Source organism: Zingiber officinale, chromosome 2B (assembly GCF_018446385.1).
Source record: "Zingiber officinale cultivar Zhangliang chromosome 2B, Zo_v1.1, whole genome shotgun sequence".
NCBI classification, from domain to species: domain Eukaryota; kingdom Viridiplantae; phylum Streptophyta; class Magnoliopsida; order Zingiberales; family Zingiberaceae; genus Zingiber; species Zingiber officinale.
In genome coordinates this window covers 124,967,962-124,993,143 of record NC_055989.1, presented here as the reverse complement: position 1 = coordinate 124,993,143, position 25,182 = coordinate 124,967,962, and the positions used below count along the sequence as shown (strand labels likewise).

At 39.1% G+C, this 25,182-nt stretch overlaps 1 protein-coding gene across 1 annotated transcript in view; it reads right to left on the bottom strand.

Annotated features, from left to right (window-relative positions):
• LOC122048653 (E3 ubiquitin-protein ligase UPL6-like) overlaps positions 1 to 22,627 on the bottom strand; it is a 53,689-nt gene extending 31,062 nt beyond the window's left edge. Inside the window, exons 1-7 of the mRNA XM_042610195.1 lie at positions 22,359 to 22,627; positions 22,239 to 22,273; positions 21,989 to 22,153; positions 21,728 to 21,825; positions 21,505 to 21,629; positions 9,504 to 9,618; positions 7,148 to 7,328 (exon numbers count right to left, since the gene is read on the bottom strand). Of these exons, the coding sequence (XP_042466129.1) occupies positions 7,148 to 7,328; positions 9,504 to 9,618; positions 21,505 to 21,629; positions 21,728 to 21,825; positions 21,989 to 22,147 (678 nt within the window). The 5' untranslated portion in view covers positions 22,148 to 22,153; positions 22,239 to 22,273; positions 22,359 to 22,627. The remainder of the gene's footprint in view (positions 1 to 7,147; positions 7,329 to 9,503; positions 9,619 to 21,504; positions 21,630 to 21,727; positions 21,826 to 21,988; positions 22,154 to 22,238; positions 22,274 to 22,358) is intronic.
• Between the last annotated feature and the right edge of the window lie 2,555 nt (positions 22,628 to 25,182).

The window sequence follows — 25,182 nt, the reverse complement described above, 5'->3', positions numbered from 1 at the left end:
GAAGATTTGCATGTTTTGAGAAGCAAATAATAAATAGATTAGGTTTCATATGTAAATATACTAAACTAAGTGATGTATATGTAAAAATGACAATATACTATATATATGTATATGTAATAACTAGTAATTTTTTCTCCATTTCAATATTGGATCAGAGCAGTAATTCTCCCGTGTACTCATCTTCTTCATTCATTGTCATTCTTGCACAACAATTTAAAAGCATCGTTCCCATACCATGCTTGTCTTCACAACACATTCACAGGAATGCATCTTCTTTGGATAAATAATACAAGCGCACAGCCAAGCATCTCTTACTCATTTGAATGAACTTCCAGCGTCTCTGCCTGATTTTGATTCTTGCTTTCCTGCAAGCAAACATCTCCTATTTCTTTTGATTCTACACCAGCATTGAATGAAGAATCTGCTTCTCTGACAATCCAACATTTGTTCCAGCATCAAGCTAACCAATTATCATCCAATCTTTCCAATATCAAATTGATTCTATTCACCTGTCTATTACTCATCTCTGTGAGGAATTCACCGAACACTGCTGGAATTCTTCTACTACAACTAAAATTGATCTAGATTTCTTTAGGGAACCTCTGGATCAAGGTTTAAAATTTCGACCCGTGCCGAGGTTTCGGTCCTGGACCGGAACGATACGGTTTCCGTACCGTATCGTGCCGTGTCGATATAGTTTCAGTATTTTTTAAATATAAAGTATATTAATTAAAAATTAAAATATTTAACATAAATATTTAAAAAATAAACAATATAAAAAATAATCTTTAAAAAAAGAAAAAGATATGAAAATAGATAAGTAAATAAATTATAATTTTATTATAATTTTAAATTAAAATAAATGAAATATAAAATTAATTAGATAATTTTATTAGGGTTTAATAAAGTCTCTTTAGATTATCTCCATCATATCTAGGAGTTGATTAAAATAATTAGCCTAAGTTTAATTTTAAAAAATCTAAAATCCGACACCACTTGCGAGCCTGCACGACTTCAGTGTTGTCGCGGGGTTGCGCGACCAGCCATGGCCGCGGGGATTGCGTGACTCCTTCGGCGCGACCACGTTGGTAATACGATCACTCTGCGATCGCAGGGTCGCACAATGCCTCCGCGGCGACAGCGGAAGGGTTATGCGACTCCTCTGTTGCAAGGTCGAGCGACCCCTCCACTGTGACCACGGGGTCACACAACACGTCGCACCTGTCGCGGGTCTGGTGTCGGGGTCGTGCCAGTGCCGATGTCGGTCGCCGAGCGGAATGAGATGTTTCGCCCATTTCAGCCGTCTCAACACGGCACTTTAAACCATGCTCTGGATTCCTCAAGGCAGAAACCACTAGCGACGTAGATCTTGAGAGGCTTCCTGATTCCTCCCAATCATGATTTCTCCAATCAAGTAGGAGTTCCACTTTAGCTCCATCACTGATCAAATCTCTCTAGGATTTTTCCCTGTTTATCTTTTATCTCTGAGATTTCTGTTGTTTTTCTTCCTAGAATTCCAGATTATATCTGTTTGTGGATCCAAATTGAATCAAATTCTTGCATCTGCAGTTTGTGGATTTCAGATTCATCTATTGTTTTCTCATTTTATTTAATCTCTTTTTCATCTTATCTGCTACAGATTCTTCTTTGCCTGGAAAACCTGTTCTTCTTTCTTTATCTGTTGCTTTCTTCTCAATTCCAGCACTTCACCCCAGTTGTCGTCAAAAAAACAGTATAAAGTATAAACAAATCAATAAGGATAGTATCCTTGACAGAAGATCTTATATTGTTGATATAGCAATTGAGAAATATGTTTGCTTCCTCCAATGTCAGACTAAATTTGAGAATGCACCATCACATCCTCCAAAATCTGGATTCTCAGTTCTGAATCCTATGAGCATATGTCCGGTTATGTCCCTTTTTCTCTGGTCTTAAGCCTACCTCATTCTATCCATGTAGAGCATTGGTCAGGTCACTCCTACATCATCTTTACCACTTTCTTCGGTTCTCAAAATACAAAATTTTTCTATGAATTTACTATCTATTAGCAAACTCACGAAGCTACTAAACTATTTAGTAACCCTAATATCTAATCTGTTAATACAACTGTGATCAGTCAATTCCTTATATGTATGGGATCATTGGGAGGCAGCATTAAGGATTTATATTAAAAATACCTCAAAAAAAGGTCAGCTCGAGGTTATGGATATACTGATGATTGCATAGGCTCTCTATAACTGATCCACATCGAACTACTGTACAATATCAAATATAGGGCTATAACTTTAGCCACATGCAAGCTTATCTAGCTCAAATGATTATTGAGTAGGTTGGTAATGCTCATATTGAGTCAATGAAGCGATATTGTGAAAATGAAGTTGTTATACTCATTCTTTCTGATCCATTATTTTATGTGAGGAAAAAATATATAGACATATTTACATTTTTATCAGGGAAAGGGAGAGATGCAATACATAGTTTTAAGTTCCAAAGATCAACTAGCACATCTGTCGACTAAATCCTTCACATGTCCTAGAATTAGATACTTCATAATTGTTGAATACTTCGAATCCCTTAATTGTAGGGATTATGATCAATTTAGATTAGATTGATTATAGAGATTATGATTGATTATAATTAATAAATATACCATAATTATAAGATTCTCTTTCCCTCATGTATATAAATACCTACATGTAAAAGGATTGTTGGGATAAAAAAATATATGGTCTGTTTCTCTTTTACATGGTAAAAGGATTGTTGGGATAAAAAAATATATGGTCTGTTTCTCTTTTACATGGTATTAGAGTCAAGTTCTCCTTCTCAAACCTAATTTTTCTGCCGCCTCCCATTGCTTCTTCCTATTATTGTTGCTATCGATTTCGGTACCGGCATCCTTTTCTGCATTTCGATGCCGACGTCCTTTTCTGCCAATTTTGGCTGCCATGTGCTGTCAATTTCGACGTCGATGCCATTTTCTACCGATTTTGGCAACAATACCCTATGCTATTGATTTCTACATCATCCTTTTCTACCTCAGGTTCTTTGTGACTACAGGTCATCCTCACACCAGTTTTTCCTCATCTTCCAACACTTCGGCTATGGCTGCTCGCGGTGGTGGGTTCTTTCGGGGTTATAATAATAGTCGCAGTCGTGGTGGTGAAACTGATACCACCAAGAGTAGTCGTTCGTGTGTTGACTATGGTCATTCCAACCATACCTCCGAAAAGAGTTGGACGAAGTTTGGTAAGCTAATAATGCATCTACTGAACTATCAACTCCGTAACTAGAAATTGGCGGTCATGATGATATGGCCTCTGTTTCTCATACTAATGATGAGAAATTGCATCGCTCTTCTACTAGCATTCCCTCTGCCACTGTTGTCTCGTGATAAGTGTTGGATGTTGGATTCTAGTGCGTCTACTCATATTACGGGTAACAAGTCTGTTTTCTCTTCCTCTTTTGTTTCCTCATCTTTATCCCCTGTCAGTATAGCCAATGGTACCTATTCTCCGATTATAGGAAGAGGTGTTGTCAGCCAAATATCACTCTTGATAATGCTCTCTTTACACCCAAATTTCCTGTTTACTGATCATAAGCCAGCTAACAAAAGCTCACAACTATTCTGTATCTTTTTATACATCCTATTGTATTATTCAGGATCTGCATACAAAGAGGATAATTGGTAGAGGACTTGAGAGTGATAGCTTATACTATCTGGATTCGGTTACACTTATAAGTTCCCGGGCACTCTCAACAACTGTCACCTTATCAGTGCATTGTTGTCTTGGTCACTCATCTTCTTCCGCTCTCAAAAGTTTAGTTCCTATTCCGTCTACTGATTTCCGGTGTGAGTCCTGTGAGTTTGGCAAACACCATCATACTCCTTTTCCTTCTAGAGTTGATAAATGTAGTTCTTTTGCTTTTGAACTTGTTCATTGTGATGTTTGGGGACCTAGTAGAGTTAAGTCGAGAGGAGGTTTTCAGTATTTTATAATTTTTATTGATGATTATTCTCACATGACTTCGTTATATTTATTCATAAATAGGAGTGAGGTTTCTGAGGTGTTAACATCATTTTATAACGAAATAAAAACTCAATATTTTGTTGCCTTGCGCATTCTTCCTACATAATACAGTGTCTATATTTGTTGCCTTGAGTTCACTCATAAGACAGTGTCTATATTCTATAATTCTCATGGCATATTTCATCAAACCTCTTGTTCATACGCTTTCTAACAAAATGGAGTTGTTGAACGCAAATACCGTCATATTTTAGACATAGCAAGTACTCTTCTTTGTCACCTGCATGTTCCTAAGTTTTTGTGGGATGATGTTGTACTTATAGCTTGCTTCTCAAAAATAAGATAACTTCTAGTGTTACATGGGGATATCCCCTTCTCTTGCCTTCATCTTGATAAATCTCTTTTCTATGTCTCCTCGCATATTTGGTTGTATTTGTTTTATTCATAATTTACTACTTGGATAAATTGTCTCCTTACTCTATTAAATGCATCATGCTTAGATATTCTCGCACACAAAAAGGATATTGTTGTCTTGACCGACTCACAAAACGCAATTACACCTGTGCTAATGTTACATTTTTTGAGTCTCGACCATACCTTTCTCCCATGTAGCTCAGTCACATGAGACATTAGCATCTCCTCCATAAGCTATCCCACCATCTATGTCTCCCACTACAGATGCTCTATCTCCTAAACCTTTGCAAATGTACATGAGGCGTGCTCGGCCAAAACCAGATTCATGTCCCTCACCTCCTCTTCCTGCAGATCCTGATGCTCCTCGCCCCTCCTATATTGATCTGCCTATTGCTCTTCATAAAGGTATTCGATTTTGCACTACTCAATCCTTTGTTTAATCATATTTCGTTTGATTATTCCGCACTTTTGTTGTTTCTCTATCATCTACAGACGTTCCAACTTCCTACTCTGAGGCTTATAAACACTCGGCTTGGCGAACTGCAATAGATGAGGAAATGTATGCCCTTATCTCTCGTGGTACTTGGGAGTTGATGACTGCACCACCTTCTGTTGATATTATTGTCTGTCATTGGGTATTTACTCTAAAATTTAAAGCTGATGGTACTATTGAATGATACAAAGCTTGTCTAGTGGCCAAAAGATTTACACAGACTTGTGTTGATTATTTTGAGATGTTCTCTCCTATTGCTCGCCTGAATTCTATTAGAGTTTTGTTCTTTTTAGCTATCAATCAATCTTGGCCAATGTAAGCTAGATATGAAGAATGTCTTTCTTTATGGTAATTTGCACGAGACCGTGTTTATAGAGCAACCTCGAGGGTATGTTGCTCAAGAGAGAATGCTACTATGGTTTGCAGACTTAAAAAGGTTATTTATGGTCTTAAACAAAGCCCCAGAGCCTGGTTTGATAAATTAAATAATATAATCAGTGTTGTTAGCTTCAAACAATGTAAATTGGAGCACGAATGAGATTATCATTCTTATTGTTTATGTTGATGGCATCCTAATATCCGGCAGTGATATATATGGGATAGATGAAACTAAGAAGTATTTACAGTAACACTTTGTGACGAGGGATATGGGGCGTCCTAAGTATTTCTTGAGAATTGAAATTGTGCACAACAAATCTAGAGTTTCAATGAAAGTATGCTACAGATTTACTCAAAAAAAACTGGATTGCTTGGAATGAAGTCGGTTGATATGCCAATGAATATCAATTAAAGTGTTTGAGATAATACTGGAGAGTTCTTTGAGGACAAGGTAAAATCTACTTCACAGTAACGAAATCTGACATCTCTTTTGCAGTTGGAATAATCAATCATTTTATGGATAAGCAAAAGCAAATTCAATGGGATGCAACTATCAAGATTCTTAAGTACATTAAGAAATCTCTAGTAAAAGGTTTGTCATTTAATAGAAACGGGCAAGCTTATTCTGATGCCGACTATGTTGGATATAAGACCGACAGGCGGTCCACTTCTGGGTATTACACTTATATAGGGGGAAATCTAGTAACATGACGAAGTAAGAAACAAATTGTTGTTGCTAGGTCAACTGCCAAAGCTTAGTACAGAGCCATGGCTCATTCTGTAACCGAGATATTATGGCTGAAAATTTGCTTGAAGAATTAGGATTCACCTACAATAAACCACTGTCAATGCAATGTGATAACTAAGCAGCTATTCACATTGCAAGTAACCTAGTTTTTCATGAGAGAACTAAGCATATTGAGGTTGATTGTCACTTTATTCGCGAGTGTGTAATGAGCCAGAAAATTATCACTCCATTCACATCATCATCCAACCAAGTTGTCGATGTCTTCACTAAAGCATTGGGAGGAAAACGATTCTCAGACCTTTGTGACAAGTTGGATATGATTAACATATATGCTCTAGCTTGAGGGAGAGTGTTAAATACTTCCGAAGATTCCCTTAATTGTAGGGATTATGATGAATTTAGATTAACTTGATTATAGAGATTGTGAATGATTGTAATTAATAGACATACCATAATTATAGGATTCTCTTTCCCTCCTTATGTATATAAATATCTACATGTAAGCGGATTATTGGGGTAAAAAATATATGGTCTCTTTCTCTTTTACAATAACAAACTATAATTTGCAACACTTTAGAACCATCTTAAGGGGCACAGTTGAGGATTTAATTGTTAATGAATTACGTCTTGCATATAAATATACTAAATATAAGAATGCAAATGTAAAGTGACAAACAAGATAACATACATGAGGAGACTTCCTTATGAAATAACTAAAAAAAATTCCCTATTTCAACAGCATGAGATGCCACTGGACTGATTGCTACCTTTATTATCAAAGCCATTTAGGACTAAGTTGGTTATCAAACATTTATGGGCTCAAGTTTAAAGTGTGTTACAAATAATGTTTCTAATCCCATATTTCTGGTCACTTGAGTAATATCAGTCTTGCTTTTTACATATATAAGGTCATTATCATCGATAGCATCAACCCTAACTTCCACTAATAAGGCATATAGAATTTTCCTTCCAGTGCAAGATTGTTTTGTTGCCTAACTTCTTATTACAGATAACATATTCAAACTTTATTCTAATTCAAAATAACAATAAAAGAAATATGTTGCTTGAACATATTGCGAAGGCACATACCAAACCAGTAAGAATGATGCAACGCAACAGCAAAAAAACTTTTCTCTGAGACAGATAATCAATGACAGTACAGTTCCATGGAAGGGCAGGAGCAGTTAAACAAGTCACCGTTTCAAATAAGACAACCACTGGCAAGTAAGGGTACGTGGACGACACCAGTAAATTGTCCTTCCACTGGTTCCTTTATGGAAAAGAATGAATAAAGGAAAATTAGCCACAGAAAAAGTAATCACATTAGCATAATTTCTTACAAGCATATCTCATAGCTACAATTAACTTCAAAAGTAGAATAGATTAAATTCCATGTCGAGTAGAACGAATAAAGGAAAATCAGACACAGAAAAAGCAATCACATTAGCATAATTTCTGACAAGCATATCTCAAAGCTACAACAACTTCAAAAGTAGAATACATTAAATAAGACATGAATGTCATCTTTTACCTTTGGGTCTATAAAGCTATGAATATTCTAATAATTCAGTATAGAAAAAAATGTCTAAAACTTAAACAGGCTTCAACAGAATGAATTTACAAGCTGATTTACAGCTAACTCATTGTATCCACTAACTTGCAAATGCGCTCCAAGTAAACAAGGGATATGAAAGTTTGTGCAATATTGGCTTGAGTGTAGAATAGGCAGCTTCAAATGGTAACTAAACAAACTATATTTGATCAACTTCATTGTAACTAAACCTTAAAGACCTCAAAACCTGAACTAAGCCATGTAAACATCAATCAAACATAGTAAAAAATTTATCATGGACACTATCAAATGTAGAAAAAACTTATGCTTTGCCAGAGACACAACAATACTTACACGCTTACTTGTAAATTCATTTTGTATCAATAAAAAAGAAAACCTTTCCAACATACTCTTTCATGCTTGTGCTTTAATGAATGTTCTCCTATCCTCTAGTCCATAAAATTAACCCTGAATCTCTATGATGACTAAATTAGTAACTAATATGACTCTTTAGAATACTAATGAATAAGAACATTTGTTTTCAAAATCTAAAGGATTACCTTTTCCTTTTCAACCATATATAGACAAGGATTTTCTCACCATAGTAAAATGATTGTGAACCAAATTTTATATATCCAAAGAAGACAATGGGTCTTATCTTGTTAGCACAAGACCGTCACCATCACAATTGGCCAAAATCTGATCTAAATTCATACAAAACTCTGATGCAGCATGCAATCATGTAAATATCTAGCCTACAGCATACAACCTCCCCATGCCAACCAACAAAAAAGGTCCAGCTTTGGCCCATGGCCTCTTGCAACATGGAATGTAATGTTGACAATAGCAATCAAAATACCCATGCCACTCCCCTGTAATTCATGTGATCGTGAAGCTATCTCTGAGCTTCAGATACCTTAGTGGATGATATGTATATAAATCCAAATAGTGAATCAAAAGCACAAAGATGGTTAGAATTCAGATTACTTATGCAAAACGAAATTTTTAAAAGTTAACCTGATCGCATCAAATTGCATGAGCAAATTCCATTATGCTTCCACATTAAATTCCCTGATATTAAGATCAGAATTGAACCAAGAATGCCACCTCCCACACATTGCCCTAGGTGATCTTATTTTTGTCATTTTCTTTGCAAATTCCATATCATAAGCATCGCATGCATAGTAGTGTACAACCTATTGCACCACATCAACTAATGGTAATCATCTGTAAAACTACATGTTGTGTTAGGATACTTGGATGTCAAGGTCATTTGCCATAACAAGCTTGCAATTGTGAAGCACACTCCTGCTAAGGAATATATTATTAGTTCGCCTCATGATAGTGAGCAGAATTCGCTGTATCCTCCTAGTTTGTAATCGCTATAACCTCATAGTTTTGTCTATGTGTGATAGTTCAACAAGTTTCACCGCTTACAAAAACAACAGTGCTAGTACATAAGCAACCACTAAGAAATAAATCTAAAGTTTGAACTATAGATTTCAATGATCCACCATAGATTTCCATGAGACTTCGAAGCCTTCAAGTTAATGTTGCTAATATTCCCTTGACAAACCATTTTATTTGGAACCATAATGTAGAGAAGCCTTAGGTCCATTTTTTTTTTAATAGATTAAAATTCAAAAGAAAAAGCCAACTTTGTTATTTAATAACCAATCAGGGAATAGTAAGAGCCTTAAAACAACCACCAAAACAACATAAACACCATTAAAAAAGTAGTCGTTTATAATAGATGCTGGTCTAAAACTAATCTTGCAGCATCTCTCCATTCCAACCAACATAAATATTAAAGAAATCAACAAACAAGAAAAAGGATGAATGTAAAGCAGTGTCAATGGACATTCAAATTTCAACCTGAACATATTGACTCACCGATTATGGAAGATTGCATGAAGGCAAGCATATGCAAGCTTCTTCACCCTAAAATCCACTAGAGAATGATTTTGAGAAGAGTAATCCAAACCAGAAAAAAGTGATACAATATTGCCTACAAGCAAATAAATAGAATCAATAATACATTATGATTGTGTAGTAACACCAGTAAAGTGCAGGCTAATATCAGAATAACGTATAAAACATCTCAGTAAACAAGAGACCAGAAATTCTATGGAATATACTAATCAAATTACACATCATAAAATCTATCAACATGATTTGATCCATTAACCATATCAAAGTTATGCAAAAGGGAAAAATAGCTCTACTCCTTTCTGAAGTAGCAATTCATTAACATAAAAGCTATAAAATAAGTAAAAGAAAAACAAACACCATTTCAATGACTATAATAGAACCTATAGAACCAAATATATGAACAAAAAATGGCATTATGCCACACCCCGCATCTCGGGGTGCAACTTGGTTAGAATGAAATAGACACCAAAGAAATAACTGTCACTCCTCATGTGAACACAATAAAGTAAAAGAAATATTTCAATACTTATATTAATCAAAAGAAGGGGAAAAAATGCAAAATCAATGAGGAAAGAAAGGCCCTTGAGGCAGCCCCTGATATGCGCAAATTTGACAACATATTTGAAAGAAATAGATTATAAATAAGTACACTAAAACACAGCTTGACCAATTGAGAGGATAATTTAAATACATAGAAAAGTTAACAAAACATAAAACAAATAAACTAATTTTTTAGGTTGAAACAAGGTCAAAAACTATCCGACAATTTGGGTCTCCAAATTCAGTTATTAGTATATGATGCGATGATGAAGAGAGGACCACCAAAGATACGTCAAAGTAAGGAAGATCGACTGACATGGAAGTCAAAGTCAAGGATGGAGTCAAAGTCGGCCGAGTGGGCGAGTTACGGCCAAGCGGACGGCATGTCCGAGCGGACGAGCAAGGCCAAACGGATAACTCGAGGTTAAAAGACAAACATGCAGTACATCCCCCGGCCGTCGTCCCTGCCACGCGGAAGGAGTGTTCGTCCGGATGAGAGGCAACCCTCCGACAACGAGAAAGCTAAGTGAAGGGGCAGTGCTCGGAGCAGCCACCAGTCGGCCTACAGCGGGACCTACCCGTATATCTCATACTCTTTTGGATGCTTATGCTACTAACAACAATGCATGTTTCGCAGACAAATTCAGACTGTTACATCAGGGATATGCATGCTCGCTTAAGGAAAAGTGTCAGGACACTTTTTGACTTGTCTTTTCATGGGATACTTGGGAAAACGTGTGCACGCTTTAAGATGCGTGCGCAAGCACTACAGTGGTACTATAAAAGGGGGTTCTCATCTACAGGAAGAGGTATGTGCAACTTCGTTATTCTACACGCTTTAGTTACAGTTTTCCACTATTCTCTTACTCACCGAAAATTGACTCAAGCGTCGGAGGATCAACGTCGGGAACCCCTTCCCGACCCGGTACTAACGATTTTGTGTTGCAAGATTAAGTGGAATCTTCGCTTCGTCAAACTTCCAACCACATCCCCAGCTTGCCATCTTCTCCGCTTTCTAATAGGAACATATTTGGCTTCGTCTGTGAAACTGCATCCGAAACGAAAAGATGGAAGATGTTGGACAACTTACTAAGGTAACACTAACGCAAGAAGACTTGGAGATGTTGATACAAGCACGAGCTGCGAAGATGGTGGAGCAGCAACAAATAGCAGCCGACGGCCAAGCGATCGACACAGCGGCGTCAGCGTCGGCGACCGGCCAACAAGCTTATCAAAGAGGCCGAGCGGAAAACCCCATCGGTCGCAAGCCAAGAAAAAAGTCGATCGACGCCTTTAGAGAAGTGTCGAACACGCCAATCCCTTACCACCGTGCATTATTCCGCACACCATCAGAAGAGCAGGGCCGACATAGTTCCTCTTTAGAGGACATGCCCACCCGGCATGAGCGGAAGGGAAAAGCACCTAGGGATGGCAATTTTCCCGTCATTTTTTATTGAAATTACAATTGATGCTTACAATGACTTATCTTCCTGCAGAATATGCTAGGTAATTTTGCGACGTTAAGCGGATATGGTAGGGACAAGAGGTTCTTATGCTCGTGAACTAACTTGGCCTGGTTCATCAGATTCTGTTTGCTTTACTCCATCATGGCAGTCCTTTTGCTATTACACACTGAAACACTTTCTTTCTTTCTTTCATTTTTCCATCTAGTTGTGACTTGTACACTTGATATTAATATTAATATTATCATTAATAATTATTATTAAATAATAATAATAATAATATAAATTAAATTTAGAAATGCGGGAATGGGAATCCCAAACCAACGACTCGCCCGAGCAGATAAATAAGCAATTCTCTCAGGAGATCTTGAACGACCAACTGTCGTGTTATTATAGACCACTGACGATCGAGAATACATAGGGGTCACTGACCCCGAGGATCATCTTATTAAATTTGACAACATGGCCACACTCCACCAGTTCACCGATGGAGTCAAGTGCTGAGTATTCATCACCAAGTTCTCCGGTGGAACAAGTGGTTGTGGAACGAATCGATATACAGCTTTAAAGGCATCCGAATGGCATTCCTTCAACACTATGTAAGCAGTCGCCGCTATCAGAAAACTAACGTCAACCGGTTCACTGTCAACCAAGGGCCCAAGGAAGCATTACGGGCCTACATTAAGAGGTTTAACCAAGTGGCCATGGAAGTTCCATCGGCCACTCCGAAAATATTAATAAGTTCTTTCTCCCAAGGACTTGTAGAGGGTGAGTTCTTTTGGTCACTCATCAAGAAACCCCCGAGAGACTTAGATCATCTGTTCAGGCGTGCTACCGAGTATATTAACGTCGAAGAGGCCCAGGCAACTCAGAAGAAGGAAGTGATCCCTGAGTCGGCCTTGTCCTGGAGCGCCAAGCGGCCCACACACATCAATCGCCCAAGCGGCCCCGAGCGAGCATGACATAGCAACACCAGGAGCCCAAGACCCATGCAGTCCAACATGTGAAGGCTGAGCAGGCGAGGTCCACTGAGTCCCGATCGTGGACTCCACTATTTTGCAGTTATCATCGCTCACCAACCCATAACACCAGAGATTGCTACAGTCTCAAACCGAAGCCCCGCTGAGTGGCTTCACTGAGATTCCGCTGTCGATCCCCCTCTCCTGATGGACATTATCACCACCGATTAGGAGAGCGATGCGAAGAGAGGAGGTCGGCGATCGAAGAGCACTGACAACAGCACCAGCACGGAGATTATCAAAGGTCTGCCCAGGCATCAGCCGAGCAGGACGTCGTCAGCTCGGGAGGTAGAGAATCACGACAACGCCGCTCAGGGTGACATAGGAATGATCGTAGGAGGCCCAACTAACGGCAACTCTAACCAGACTCAGAAGTCGCACGCCCGGTGGTTAGAGATCCACGTTGTCGGATGCAGTAAGGAGAGAGCAGAAGGACCAGAGATTAATTTCGGTCCTCAAAACTTAGAAGAAGTGGAGGTCCCTCACGATAACATCCTGATCATCAAAGCGGTAATTGCTAACTATAATATTCACCGCACATTTGTAGATATAGGCAAACTCGGTAAATATCATCTTCAAGAAGGCGTTTGATCAGCTACAAATCGATCGGAGCGAGTTGCAGCTCATGACAACGCCCTTGTATGGGTTTACGAACAATGAGGTATTGTCGATCGGCCAGACTGCCATATCCCTCAGGGAGGGGTCGCTCAAGAGAACAAGGATGATGAGCTTCATTGGGGTGGACGCCCTGTTCGCCTACAATGTCATACTGAGCCGACAGACGTTGAACGAGTTTCGAGCGGTGATGTCCAAATTATGCTAGAAGATCAAGTTTCCCATTGATAACTTAGCCAACGAAGTTAAGGGCAACCAGCTAGCAGCCCGATGGTGCTACGTCGAAATGGTGAAAACTGAGTCATGGGTTGCGCGGAAAGCTCAACAACTGGAGGTAAGTGCAATTCTGGAAGAGCCTCACGCGCTGGTCTATAATGAGAAAGAAGAAGTCCAAGTGCATCCCAACCGGCCGGAAGCACTTTCATCACGGCTGAGTGCATAAAAGAAGGCAAAGCCTGTTGCCTAGCTAAGGCAAAACTACAATGTATTCACATGGGCGACACACGAGCTCCCGGGTATTTCACCAACCCTCGCACAGCAGGAGTTGCACGTCCGACCAGACACCAAACCGGGGAAATAAAGAGACTTCAGCTCGGAGAAGAGTCAGAGCATATGAGCGGAAGTGGAAAAGCTGCTGGAGGCCCCATGGGGTGAACCGTACAAAGTAATTCAAATGCTCAACTCGAGATCTTACTATTTACAAGATGAAATGGAGAAAAATCTAAAGCGGCCCTGGAGCGTGAACCACCCTATCTGGCCGAGTAGTAAGTTTGTAAATAAATTTATGTAACACGTACGAGTGTTTATTCTATGAATGCAGGAAGTTTTGAATGAAAATAATGGCAAAGACTCACGTGTCATTCGATCGTATTATAAGCGAGCGAAGCTCTCGCGCTAAAATGTCAAAGACTCACGTGCTGTTTGGCAGTGTTATAAGCAAGCGAAGCTCTCACGTTAAAATGTCAAAGACTCACGAGTCGTTCGGCCGTGTTATAAGCAAGCAAAGCCCTCGCCCAAAAGTGTCAAAGACTCATGTATCATTCGACCGTGTTATAACAAGCGAAGCCCTCGTGCAAAAGTTTCGACTCACGTGCCGTTCGGCCATATTAAAAGCGAATGAAGCCCTCGCGCTAAAGCGTCAAAGATTCAAGTGTCGTTCGGTCATATTATAAGCGAGCAAAGCCCTCGCGTTAAAGTGTTAAAGATTCACGTGTCGTTTAGTCGTGTTATAAGTGAGCAAAGCCCTCGCGCTAAAGTGTCAAAGACTCTCGATCCATTCGAACGAGTTATAAGTGAGCTAAACCCTCACGTTAAGTGTCAAAAACTCTCGACCCGTTCGAGCGAGTTATAAGCAAGCAAAGCCCTCACGACAAGTGTCAAAGACTCACATGTCGTTCGGCCGTGTTATAAACAAGCGAAGCTCTTAAGCCTAAGTGTCAAAGACTCACGTGTCGTTCGGCCGTGTTATAAGCGAGTGAAGGCCTCGCGCTAAAATGTCATAGACTCACGTGTCGTTCGATCATGTTATAAGCAAGCAAAGCCCTCGCGCTAAGTGTCAAAGACTCACATGTCGTTCGACCGTGTTATAAGCGAGCGGAGCTCTCGCGCTAAGTGTCGAAGACTCACAAATCGTTCAGTCGTAGTATGAGCGAGCTCAGCTTATGTTCTACATATTGCACGGACAAGCATACAAAGCCAAGTCTCTTACGTGAAGGATAAGTTCAAAAAACAGAGCTCTAGAGCGCCGAACGGAAATGCATTGATTTATACTTAGAAAACTTTTACAAGTTGCACTTGGCGATACAAGAAAAGGATGAAGAACGTAAAGAAGAAACTATGCCAAGTAATTGAGCATGTCGTCAGCGAATCTGATATCTTCTCCCTCTTTATAATTTTGCTCGATAGATCGAGAGTGATATAGCCGTCGTCCTTCAAATGTTGGAGGGTCTCATCGATACCATAGTCAAAAAGGCAGAGAGTCTGGTCGATAAACATTTCATTAAATTCTGGGGAGAGAAGATACTTCACTCGGAAAGATTCCAGTCGATCGGGTTCCTCCTTGAATTTGTCAAATGCAGCCTAGGACGCCGTCAACTCGGCCTTTAGCGTAGCCAGCTCGGCAGCTTGCTCATTGATTCTTCATTTTTACTCCCCGAGCTGGAGCTCACTCGTCGCCTGCTCCGTCGTTCGACTGACCTGCTCCGCCGCAAGGAATTCTTCTGCCTCTTTTAGTTTATGTGCCAAGACCCGAGCCTCCTTTTTCTTGATGTCCAGATCTTCAATGGCTCAGAGTTTTCTGTCGTTGGCAGAATTTATCTTCGATTCAAAGTGGTGAGCCTACTTGGTCAGCTGATTGCGCTACAAAGCTGGGTCATGGTTCTTGTTCTTCTCGACGGTAAGGGCCCGCTCAGACCCAGTAGTTGCTCGGAGCTTATGTCCAAGTCTTTTTTAAGTTGGACGACCTCGGCAATCATTTGCTCGACCCGAGCCCGAGACACCTCTATTTGCCCGCCCGACGCTCGCAGTTGCTAGTTCTCATGTTCGAGGAAGGTCAGCCAATGGCACATAGCCAGACTCTCCATCCAAAACTACAAGTCAAATGGAGTTAGTCAGTGTTGATCGGGAAAGCAAGCTCCCAAGCGAGATTGTCGCCGCTCGGGTCCTAGCGTCTGCCTAGACTTGCGCTAGGGGACCTTGGATTGTAATTTGATGCTGGAAAGATCGTGACTTGGCGTCATCTGAGCGTTGCCACTCGTCGGTCGGTAGGCAGAGAATTGCCTTGATATGCTTACGGCTGCTCAAATCAGAGGGCTCTGAGGTGGCCGAGCCCTTGGACTTGGACATCGGGGAGGAGCGAATGATGGAGATGGGGACCTCTACGCTGGCAGGCGGAGGAGGAAGATAGGCGATCGGCTGAGCGAGTGTTGTCTCAGCCGGCAATGCGGAGGGGTTTAATCGGAAGAAGGGGGAGTTGGTAAGACAGCCTCCCCCTCTAGAAGCGCGGAGGAAGGGTCTCGCCGTGCTCGGACAGAGGATGAAGGGTCGTTACCGAAGCGGAGCCTGGAAAGCCGATGTAGCCTAGCGAGATGGACTCGGCTCGGTGCTGCTTACGGCGTATCAGCGACTTGCCAGAAGAAGCCGACTCAGATGGGACCGCGACCAGCACCATGGATAGGCACTCGCGCGATAGCTCACCAATATGAGCGGCCACCTCGTTAACCGCCGCCCGGCTACCTCCCGCCTCGCTAGCCTCTACCCGACTTCCTCCAACTTCGCAAGTCGGCTCATCCGAATGCTCGACTAGCAAAAGGTCGCGGCTTTGGAGTTCGGCCACACCCTTGGCATTGATGTCCGCATCGGAGAGCCTGCACTTGCCGCTCAGCATCGCCATTAAATTTCGACTCGGTGGAAGTGTACCACAACCTGGGGATAGCTGGGAGTGAGGAAGGAGAAACGGCCATCGAATAAAGGATAGAAAGCCAAGGTTGAAAGGAAGAAAAAGCGAGGACTTACTGAAGAAGAAGAGATCGCCGGCGACGAACATAGAAAAGAAAGCACGGAGACAACGGAGACGAAGACGAAGAAGGCAATAACGTGAAGGAAAAAGGTAAGGGTTTAAAAACCCTATGGATGATCAACCATAGCCGTCCGGTCGACGGCTTTGGAAAACGAGGCTTCATCGTGACCGTTGAATTCAAAAAGGCAGTCGTCACATCAAGTTCCAACAACCGCCTATCACATCACGCATGCGGCGACATGCAAGGGTGACGCATGGCATTCGATTACAGGTGGTATTAATGAGGAGGCAGAGAGCATGATTACAGGGCGTGGCTAGGCGTGTTTCGCATTAATGATTAGGAATTTGAATGGCTTTCGAAAAATTATGGTAATTAAAAGGCACTATATGGGTTGAGCGGTTGGAGCAGAGATCAGAAAGAAGGCAAAAGACAGCTAAGTGTTGGCCATGATATCGCCGAGCGGCAACTATAAACCCTTGAACAAAGAAGATCACAGTCAAGCGACGACTATAAAGTCTTGAGCATTGAAGATCACAATCGAGCGGCAACTATAAACCCTTAAACAAAGAAGGCGGCGACTATAAACCCTTGAACAAAGATCATAGTCGAGCGGCGACTATAAACCCTTGAACATTGAAGAACGCAGTCGAGCGGTGGCTATAAACTCTGAAGCAGTAGACATCATAGTCGAACAACGGCTCTAAACCCTAGCACACCCGGTCGGGAAGAAAGAATGATAGGCCACACTAATTGTCCAGTCAATCGAACTTACAGTCTCCTTCGACTAGACTTGAAGGGAAGGCTTGTGATGTGGTGATGAAGAGGGCCCCACCAAATATAGGTCAAAGCAAGGAAGACCGGCTAACATGGAAGTCAAAGTCAAGGAAAAAGTTAAAGTCGGCCGAGCGAGCAAGTTACGGCCGGCCAAGCAAATGGCATGTCCAAGCAGACAAGTAGGGTCAAAGGATAACTTGAGGTTAAGAGACAAACAGGCAGTACATCCCCCGATCACCGTACCTGCCGAGCGAGAGGCATGTCCGTCCAGATAAGAGGCAGCCCTCCGACAACGAGAAAGATAAGTGAAGGGAAAGTGCTCGGCCGAGATGGCGTGTCCCGACCGAGCGGCCACCGATCGGCCTCCAGTGGGACCCATCTGTATATCTCCTCGTACTCTTTTGGAGGTTTATGCCACTAAATAGAGCATGTTCCGTAGGCAAATCATACGGTAGAAGCTTCCAGACCGTTACATCAAAGATATGCATGCTCGCTTAAAGAAAAATGTCAGGCACACTTTTTGACTTATCTTTTCATAGGACACTTAGAAAAACGTGTGCACACTTTGAGATGCGTGTGCAGGCACTATAGTGGCACTATAAAAGGAGATTCCCATCTACAGGAAGAGGTATGTGCAACTTCGCTATTCTACACGCTTTAGCTACAGTTTTCCACTATTCTCTTACTCATCGGAAACTGACTTGAGCGTCAGAAGGCCAACACCGAGAACCCCTTCCCGACCCGGCACTAACGATTTTGTGCTGCAGGATTACGTGAAGTCTTCACTTCGTCAAACTTCCAGCCACATCCCCAACTTGCCATCTTCTCCGCTTTCAGACAGAACTGTTTCTTATCCTACGTTTAATGTTTCATTCAGAGCAAAGTTTAGGTACCTGGATGAAACTAAAGAGTGTGACTACCATGCCAGCATGCCAGCGCGTGGTGGCAATGATGAGGAAGGGAATGGAGCCAGCAGGAGAAGAAGAATAAGTTGGAAGGGAGTAAGAAGAAGAGGAGGCTTACCTCATTGAAAAAATTTGTTGCTGCTTGTCAAAACAAAGAGAATGGATGAAGGATGGAGTTGCTTGCAGACAACCTAGCAGAGGAGCCTTTTCTACAAATTCTCTGGCAGATTCAGGATGGCAGCTTTGGTGGAAGCTTGCAGACTGAGGATAGTGGCTGCCATGTCAGCAAGCTAACATGTGGTGCCGGTGGCACTGATGAGGAGGATAATAGAACCAAGTAGTAGAATAAGAGGAATAAGTGGAGGCTTACCTCATAAAATGTATCGTTGCCAAAGGCTTACCTCATTGAGACCATTCATTTCAAAGCAAGAAAGAGGTCAAATAAAGGACGAAGTTGCTTCAGACAACCTCGCAGCAAAATCATTGAAATGAATTGTCTAGGATAGAAAGGATCACAACTTCTTTCGAGACTTGCAAAACTAAGCAAGACACTCATCCTTCTTCTTAATTCCACATCACGCCTCCTATTGCAGCTCATGGGACTTGTACTCATCATTTTGAAATCTCATTTTGTGCCAAGCGACACAATCGAAATGTAATGTTCCAATAAATTACCAAAATTGAAAACTACTCGGCACAGGTAATTTATCTTGTGTTGTTGTGTCAATCGTAATCGATGAGTATCGTGTTATACTAACATTCGATACCCTTTGGCATGTTATATTGGTATTATTTTAGGTTTTATTTTACAATACAATGTCAACATTGTACGATTTCATATGAGAGTTAGAAATGTACATGTGTTCTCTTTTTCTTCTTCTTTTTCATCTCCTTACTCATTCTCCATCCAATTCTCCACTGACTCGACAAAACACTTCAAAACTGCTCAATATTTTGTATTTTTAGCAATGCAAATTTTAACAAGTTATAGAATAAAGTTCAATAGACCCTTCCTCGGGACCCGTATTAGCGGGAGCTTCGTGTAACGGGCTGCCAGAATAAAGTTCAAATATATTTTGTTTCCTTGTAATAATATAGTGTGATATCTCTAATATATAATGTGTCTAGCTCTTAAGTGAAGATATACTAAACGCAATGCAAATTTCAACATCAATCACACTAGAAAAGTAATATATCAATCATTTGACTTTTAACTTTCTCTAGTCATGAATTAATGATAACCATCAGATTGGTTTCCCTCAAGAACCAATTTCTGAAATTAAGATATAAGAAGTTTTTATTTGAAAATGTTAAATAATTTAAAATAAAATTACTGGTTAACTTTGCATATTTAGTATCACTCCCAAAATGTTGCTGCTCAAATTTTTGTTATTTTGCACAGATAAAAGAACAATAGAAATGGAGTAAGTAGCATATATGACTACTCATATATGACAATTAAAAATAGAAAATAATTGTACAGAGAAAATCTAGTACAATTTATTGGATTTACTTATAATTCCCAAATAGTATTGTGGTTCAATGGAGGTAAGAATTGCATCCATTAGATAGGAATCACATAATTGGACTAATAGGTCTGTTATTTCTCATTCAAAGCAAGCAGTATGTATAACTAATAAAGAGTCAACAATTTTCCTTGAAAAAAATCAACTTCTTACAGAATACTACCTGGAAAAGGTTGCTGGAGACTTCAAGTTAAGAAAGTTGTAATGTATAGTACAACCTGTTATAGGAATGACCGGTACAGCCATGCATGCTAGAGATGTAATAGGAGAGAGGAGAGTGGGTTTGTAACAGAGGAAAAGAGGAGGAACTCTCAGTTAATATCAGAAAGAAGAAATATAGCCAGAATCACTAATTAAGGAGGCATGCCATGATGCAGACATGAAGCAAGGTGGTAGATATGAGGCAACAAAGAGTCTCATGTGAGAGGGGCAATTGCTCCTTAGGTGCTTCTCATTTCTTTGTCAAATAATTGTGTGCTCACAATAACTGTGCTGTGAACACATATGGCAGAACTACAACCATTCCACAAAGACCAGAGAAAATTTTGTACATTTATGTATTCTGTAAAAAAAAAATGTGATTCATGTAACAATGATGTGAAAACAAATAAGTACGAATTCAGAAAGGGAGCTCAATTATAGGCACCACATGCCATGTCCAATCAAAGCTTAGCACCAAAGCTGGCTTCCTTTGTTTCATAAATTTGATTATATTGGAGGCAGTAGTAGCATCAACCATCTATATGAATTTTATCTCTCAATTGAGCTCTCTACAAGCAATGTCACCAGCTATGTTCAAATGAATCAAATCAATTTTTTATTACACTAACTAAAATTTTGTTTGAACTTCACCTGCCCCTTGCACCATCCACTGTAATTAATTCAACTTTCCTTAGTTCAGAGTCTACTACTCGCTTTTGCTTCCCACCCATTCTGCTTATAGAAAAGCAATGAGCTTATGAACTCAAAGAAGCTTTTGCTTACCAACCAACATAGAACACAAGTAAACAAAAGAAGCCTATAGAGGACTTGGGAACATTGAGTATCCCAATCAAAATCTCTAACAAAAATATAACCTAGGGCAATAATTAAGTATACAGTAAGGCAATATATATAGTCATTCCAACAATTAGATGCCTACTTAGAGTGAATTAGCATGCTCAATTCACTGCAGATGAGGCCTCCTTTGTGAAAGAGGTTACTATAGGCTTATAGCAGAAATCAGAAAGACAAGTTCGCAACAGTATAGAAAATGAAAGGAAAAAAATAGAACAATGACAACATGCTAGTACAATATAAAATACATGCAAAAGATATTATGCTGGCCATTTGATGGTAATTGTCTAAGCTGCTATGCTGAAACATATCAGCTTGTCCCCCATCGCAACACTAATAGACAATGGTCGGGGAGAGAATTCAAAAAAATTTGCAGAATATCCACTCTACTAATCCTGATCCCACAAAGTTGATGGCATCAATTGAAAGCACTGGACTATGTTATGAAATAATTAAACCCGATGTATCTCTCCAGGAAGGATGTGAAAGAACAGAAGAATAATCAATAAAATTTTGTTTGAAGTAAAGAGCATTCTTTGATCGTACCATTTTGTTGAACATACTGCAAAAGCAGTCGGCAAGCTTCTACAAGAATAGTAACATCAGTGCTGTTGTTTGAAGTGAAGAAAAGCAGTTGAGGTAGAAACTCTGAGTCAGGACCAAAGCATTGCCTGGTTTAAAAATTTAATAATAATAATATTTGGCTGAAGAAAGTGGTTAAGGATCTCAAGAAGCCAAAACTCTGGATGAACAAGAGCATAATTCCTACCAATTTGCCTTCTCTCCATGGGCCCCGAATGTAACCTTGAATTGCTCCCGCACTTTTGAGCGTGTCATTTTCACATCCTTTCTCCCTCTAAAGCATTTCTGCAGCAAATAATTTGTCAAGTTTAATTAGGAACCTTTTATTCATAAGTTCATAAGAAGCAGATACAAGCATGCAAAAAATGGAATGATTCCAAGTTGACATATTTAATGGTTAGAAAAGGCAAATGAGCCGAAACCAAATGTAACAAAGTGCAATCCAGACCTGGATTTTGATGGCCGCCGAAGTTTGCTGCCGAAGCTCTAAACGTCGTTTCCTATCAAGTCTCGCTTGCTCCAGTAATACCTGCCGGTCACTCTCCTTGGAGCTACGTCCACCTAAATCCACTCGTTTCCGAGCGGATGAATCCCCCGAGAAGAACATCCCTTGCTATAAATCAACGAGTCAAGTGGCTACCCAAACTAATCGTACCGATGCTGCATTCCCCAAAAGAAAGTGATTCTAGTCGAATTACCTCGGGGACGAGAGCAAGCCTTCAATCGCTGGAACCTGAAAGGAACCGACAGAATGAGATCCGAGAAAACGCTAAACAGGACGGAAATCAGGAATTGAGCAATCGATCGATCTTATCCACCTCAATAAGCGCAAAAACACAGATGAAAGGCGTTCTGACAAAGCGCGATTGGATCGAATAAACACGGGAAACCGATCGAACCTAGGATTGCCGAACCTGGTCCACAGGGAGACGACGAGAGATCGAGATGCGAGCGTCCGCTCCAATAAATTTTGGGCGAGAGAGGAACCAGAATTAGGGCTAGAAAGGAGGAAGAAGGAGGAATACGAGCCGAGAAGGCGAGCAGGATGCCTAAGGCGGTGTTATGAAAGCGTGTGAACTGGGGAGAAACCAAGTTGGGTTTGAGTTACTAGTTTGTTATAAATATATACATCGACATTTTTCCAATTTGAGAATTGACCTGGACTTCCCTTTCTTGAATTATTCACGTATTATTTTTGCACCTTACTTGGAATACGAACATTAATCACTAGGCCATAAAATAGGAATAAAATAAAAACCCATCATTTTGTTTTATTAAAAATTAATAATTTATTTAAAATAGAGAAAAATCTTCAATCACAACTTGAATTTTATATACAATTCTCACTCATAGAAAACTTTGTTTCCACTCCCTGCATGTAAAGTTTTATTTGCTTCAACTCTCTCATGCAAATATTATGATCTAATTGTCCTTCAGATTTTTTATGTACAAAAGGTTCAAAAATGAATATAATTCCTGTTAAATTCAGCACTTTACATTAAAATCGAATATATTTTCTATTAAATTGAGCATATTTTTTCCTGTTTTAATATAATTCCTCCTAAATTCAGCACCATATAAAAAGAAAATCTAGTATATTTTCTATCCAATTAAGTATCATTCAAAAAAAATCTAGTATATTTTCTATCTAATTGAGTGTTATTCAAAGAAAATCTAGTATATTTTCTATCTAATTGAGTATTATTTAAAAAAAATCTAGTATATTCGAGTATATTTTCTATTAAAATTACCCTTCATATTTTTTAGGTATAAATAGTCTAAAAATGAGTATAATTCCTATTAAATTCAGTATTTTAAATTAGAATCGAGTATATTTTCTATTAAATTGAGTACGATTTTTTTCCTAAATTCAATACCATTTGAAAAAAATCTAGTATATTTTTCATCCAATTAAGTATCATTTAAAGAAAATCTAGTGTATTTTCCATCCAATTGAGTATCATTTAAAGAAAATCTAGTATATTTTATATCCAATTGAGGTGAAAAAAAAATCGTACTCAATTTGATAAAAAAATATACTAGATCCTAGTTTAATGTACTGAATTTAAGAGGATTTATACACATTTTTAGACTTTTTATACTTAAAATATCATGGGCAATTAGGTAAGTATATTAGATTAGGGAGTGAAAACAAAGATTTTTTCCAGTGGAGAGTGCATGCAAAGTTGTGTTTGTTAATGTAGACTGCATGCAAATTTTCCCTTCGAACATTATAGGTTATTAAATTCAACCATTACCAAACAACGTTAATTATTATTAATATAAGTTATAACGAGCTGATGTCAAACATAATGTGATGATCAAAATTAGGATACGATGAGGATCGAAAGTTAGAATAGGGAAGTGCCTCCCAGATATCTTTGTTGATCATTCTGTGTTAAAACTATAAGGTCCTACCTAAGTGGCTATCGAGTATGATGTTTGAATAAAGTCGATCGGACGCAAAATCGGTCAGATATAAGGACTCTAGTATTTTATATTGAAAGTCAAGAAATAATGTACCTGATTAGTCGAATAGTCGACCAAGTGCAAGGGAGCCTAACCAGGTGAAAATCATACCAAGGATGTCATTATACACCTAGGCCTCATAAAAGTCTTAGGGGGGTGTATTCAATGTTGGACTTTTAATTACTTTGAATGACTTTTGTGGATTTTAAAAGTCTAGATGTATTCAATCTAGATTTTTATAAACTCTATAGAAATCTAATGGTATCCAAATTGGATTTTTATAGAGTTTTAAAAAGTCATGTGGTATTCAAACTCGACTTTTAAAAACTCTATGAAAATCTTTTGGTATCCAAAATTTTAATAGATTTTCATGGATTCTTTTAGAATTCCTTGAATATAAATTTTAACTAATGAGAGCTCTCCAAAATACTTGGTACAAGTTTAAATATAAAATAAAAAAGTCTTCTCCTCATCCTTGAGATTTCTATAGACTTCAAATCATTTTAATTTTTTACAAATAAGTCCTTTCTCTTTCCGCTCCTCGATTTTGATTATTTCTTTGAGCCCCGTCCAGAGCCTACCAATACAATAGTATACAGTCCAACTTGACGCATATTCAACAAAGAATCTTCACCACCTTAATCAAATTTAACACTGTTCTCGATGTTATTCCTTCACCATCTTGATCACATCGATGGTCTACCATAGAGATTTGTGTGTTATCCTCTGTTACAAAACTAACTATACATGTTTTTTTTAACTTTATTATTATTATTTTTTTGAATTTTATGCTTTTCTCTATTTTTTTTATTTTTAAAGTTTACGTTTTTTTTTTTTGAAATTTATGTTTTTTTTAGTTTAGGTTTTTTTTTTAAGTTTTGACTTTACGTTTTTTAGTTTAAGTTTTTTTTTTAAAGTTTATGTTTTTTTCTTTACATTTTTTTAAGTTTACGATTTTTTTAGTTTATGTTTTTTTATTAGTTTACCATTTTTTTAATTTTTCTTTAATTTTTTTTAAAGTTTACGATCTTTTTTAAAATAAAATTTTTATTATAAAAAGTTTGGTTTGTGCCGAATTGCATAATTTTCTTTGCAAGGAGTGTCGTTCTGATGAATTTCTAGTTGAACCAGATAATGAAGCTTCGTCATCCTTACCAGAATAAGTTCATGGTG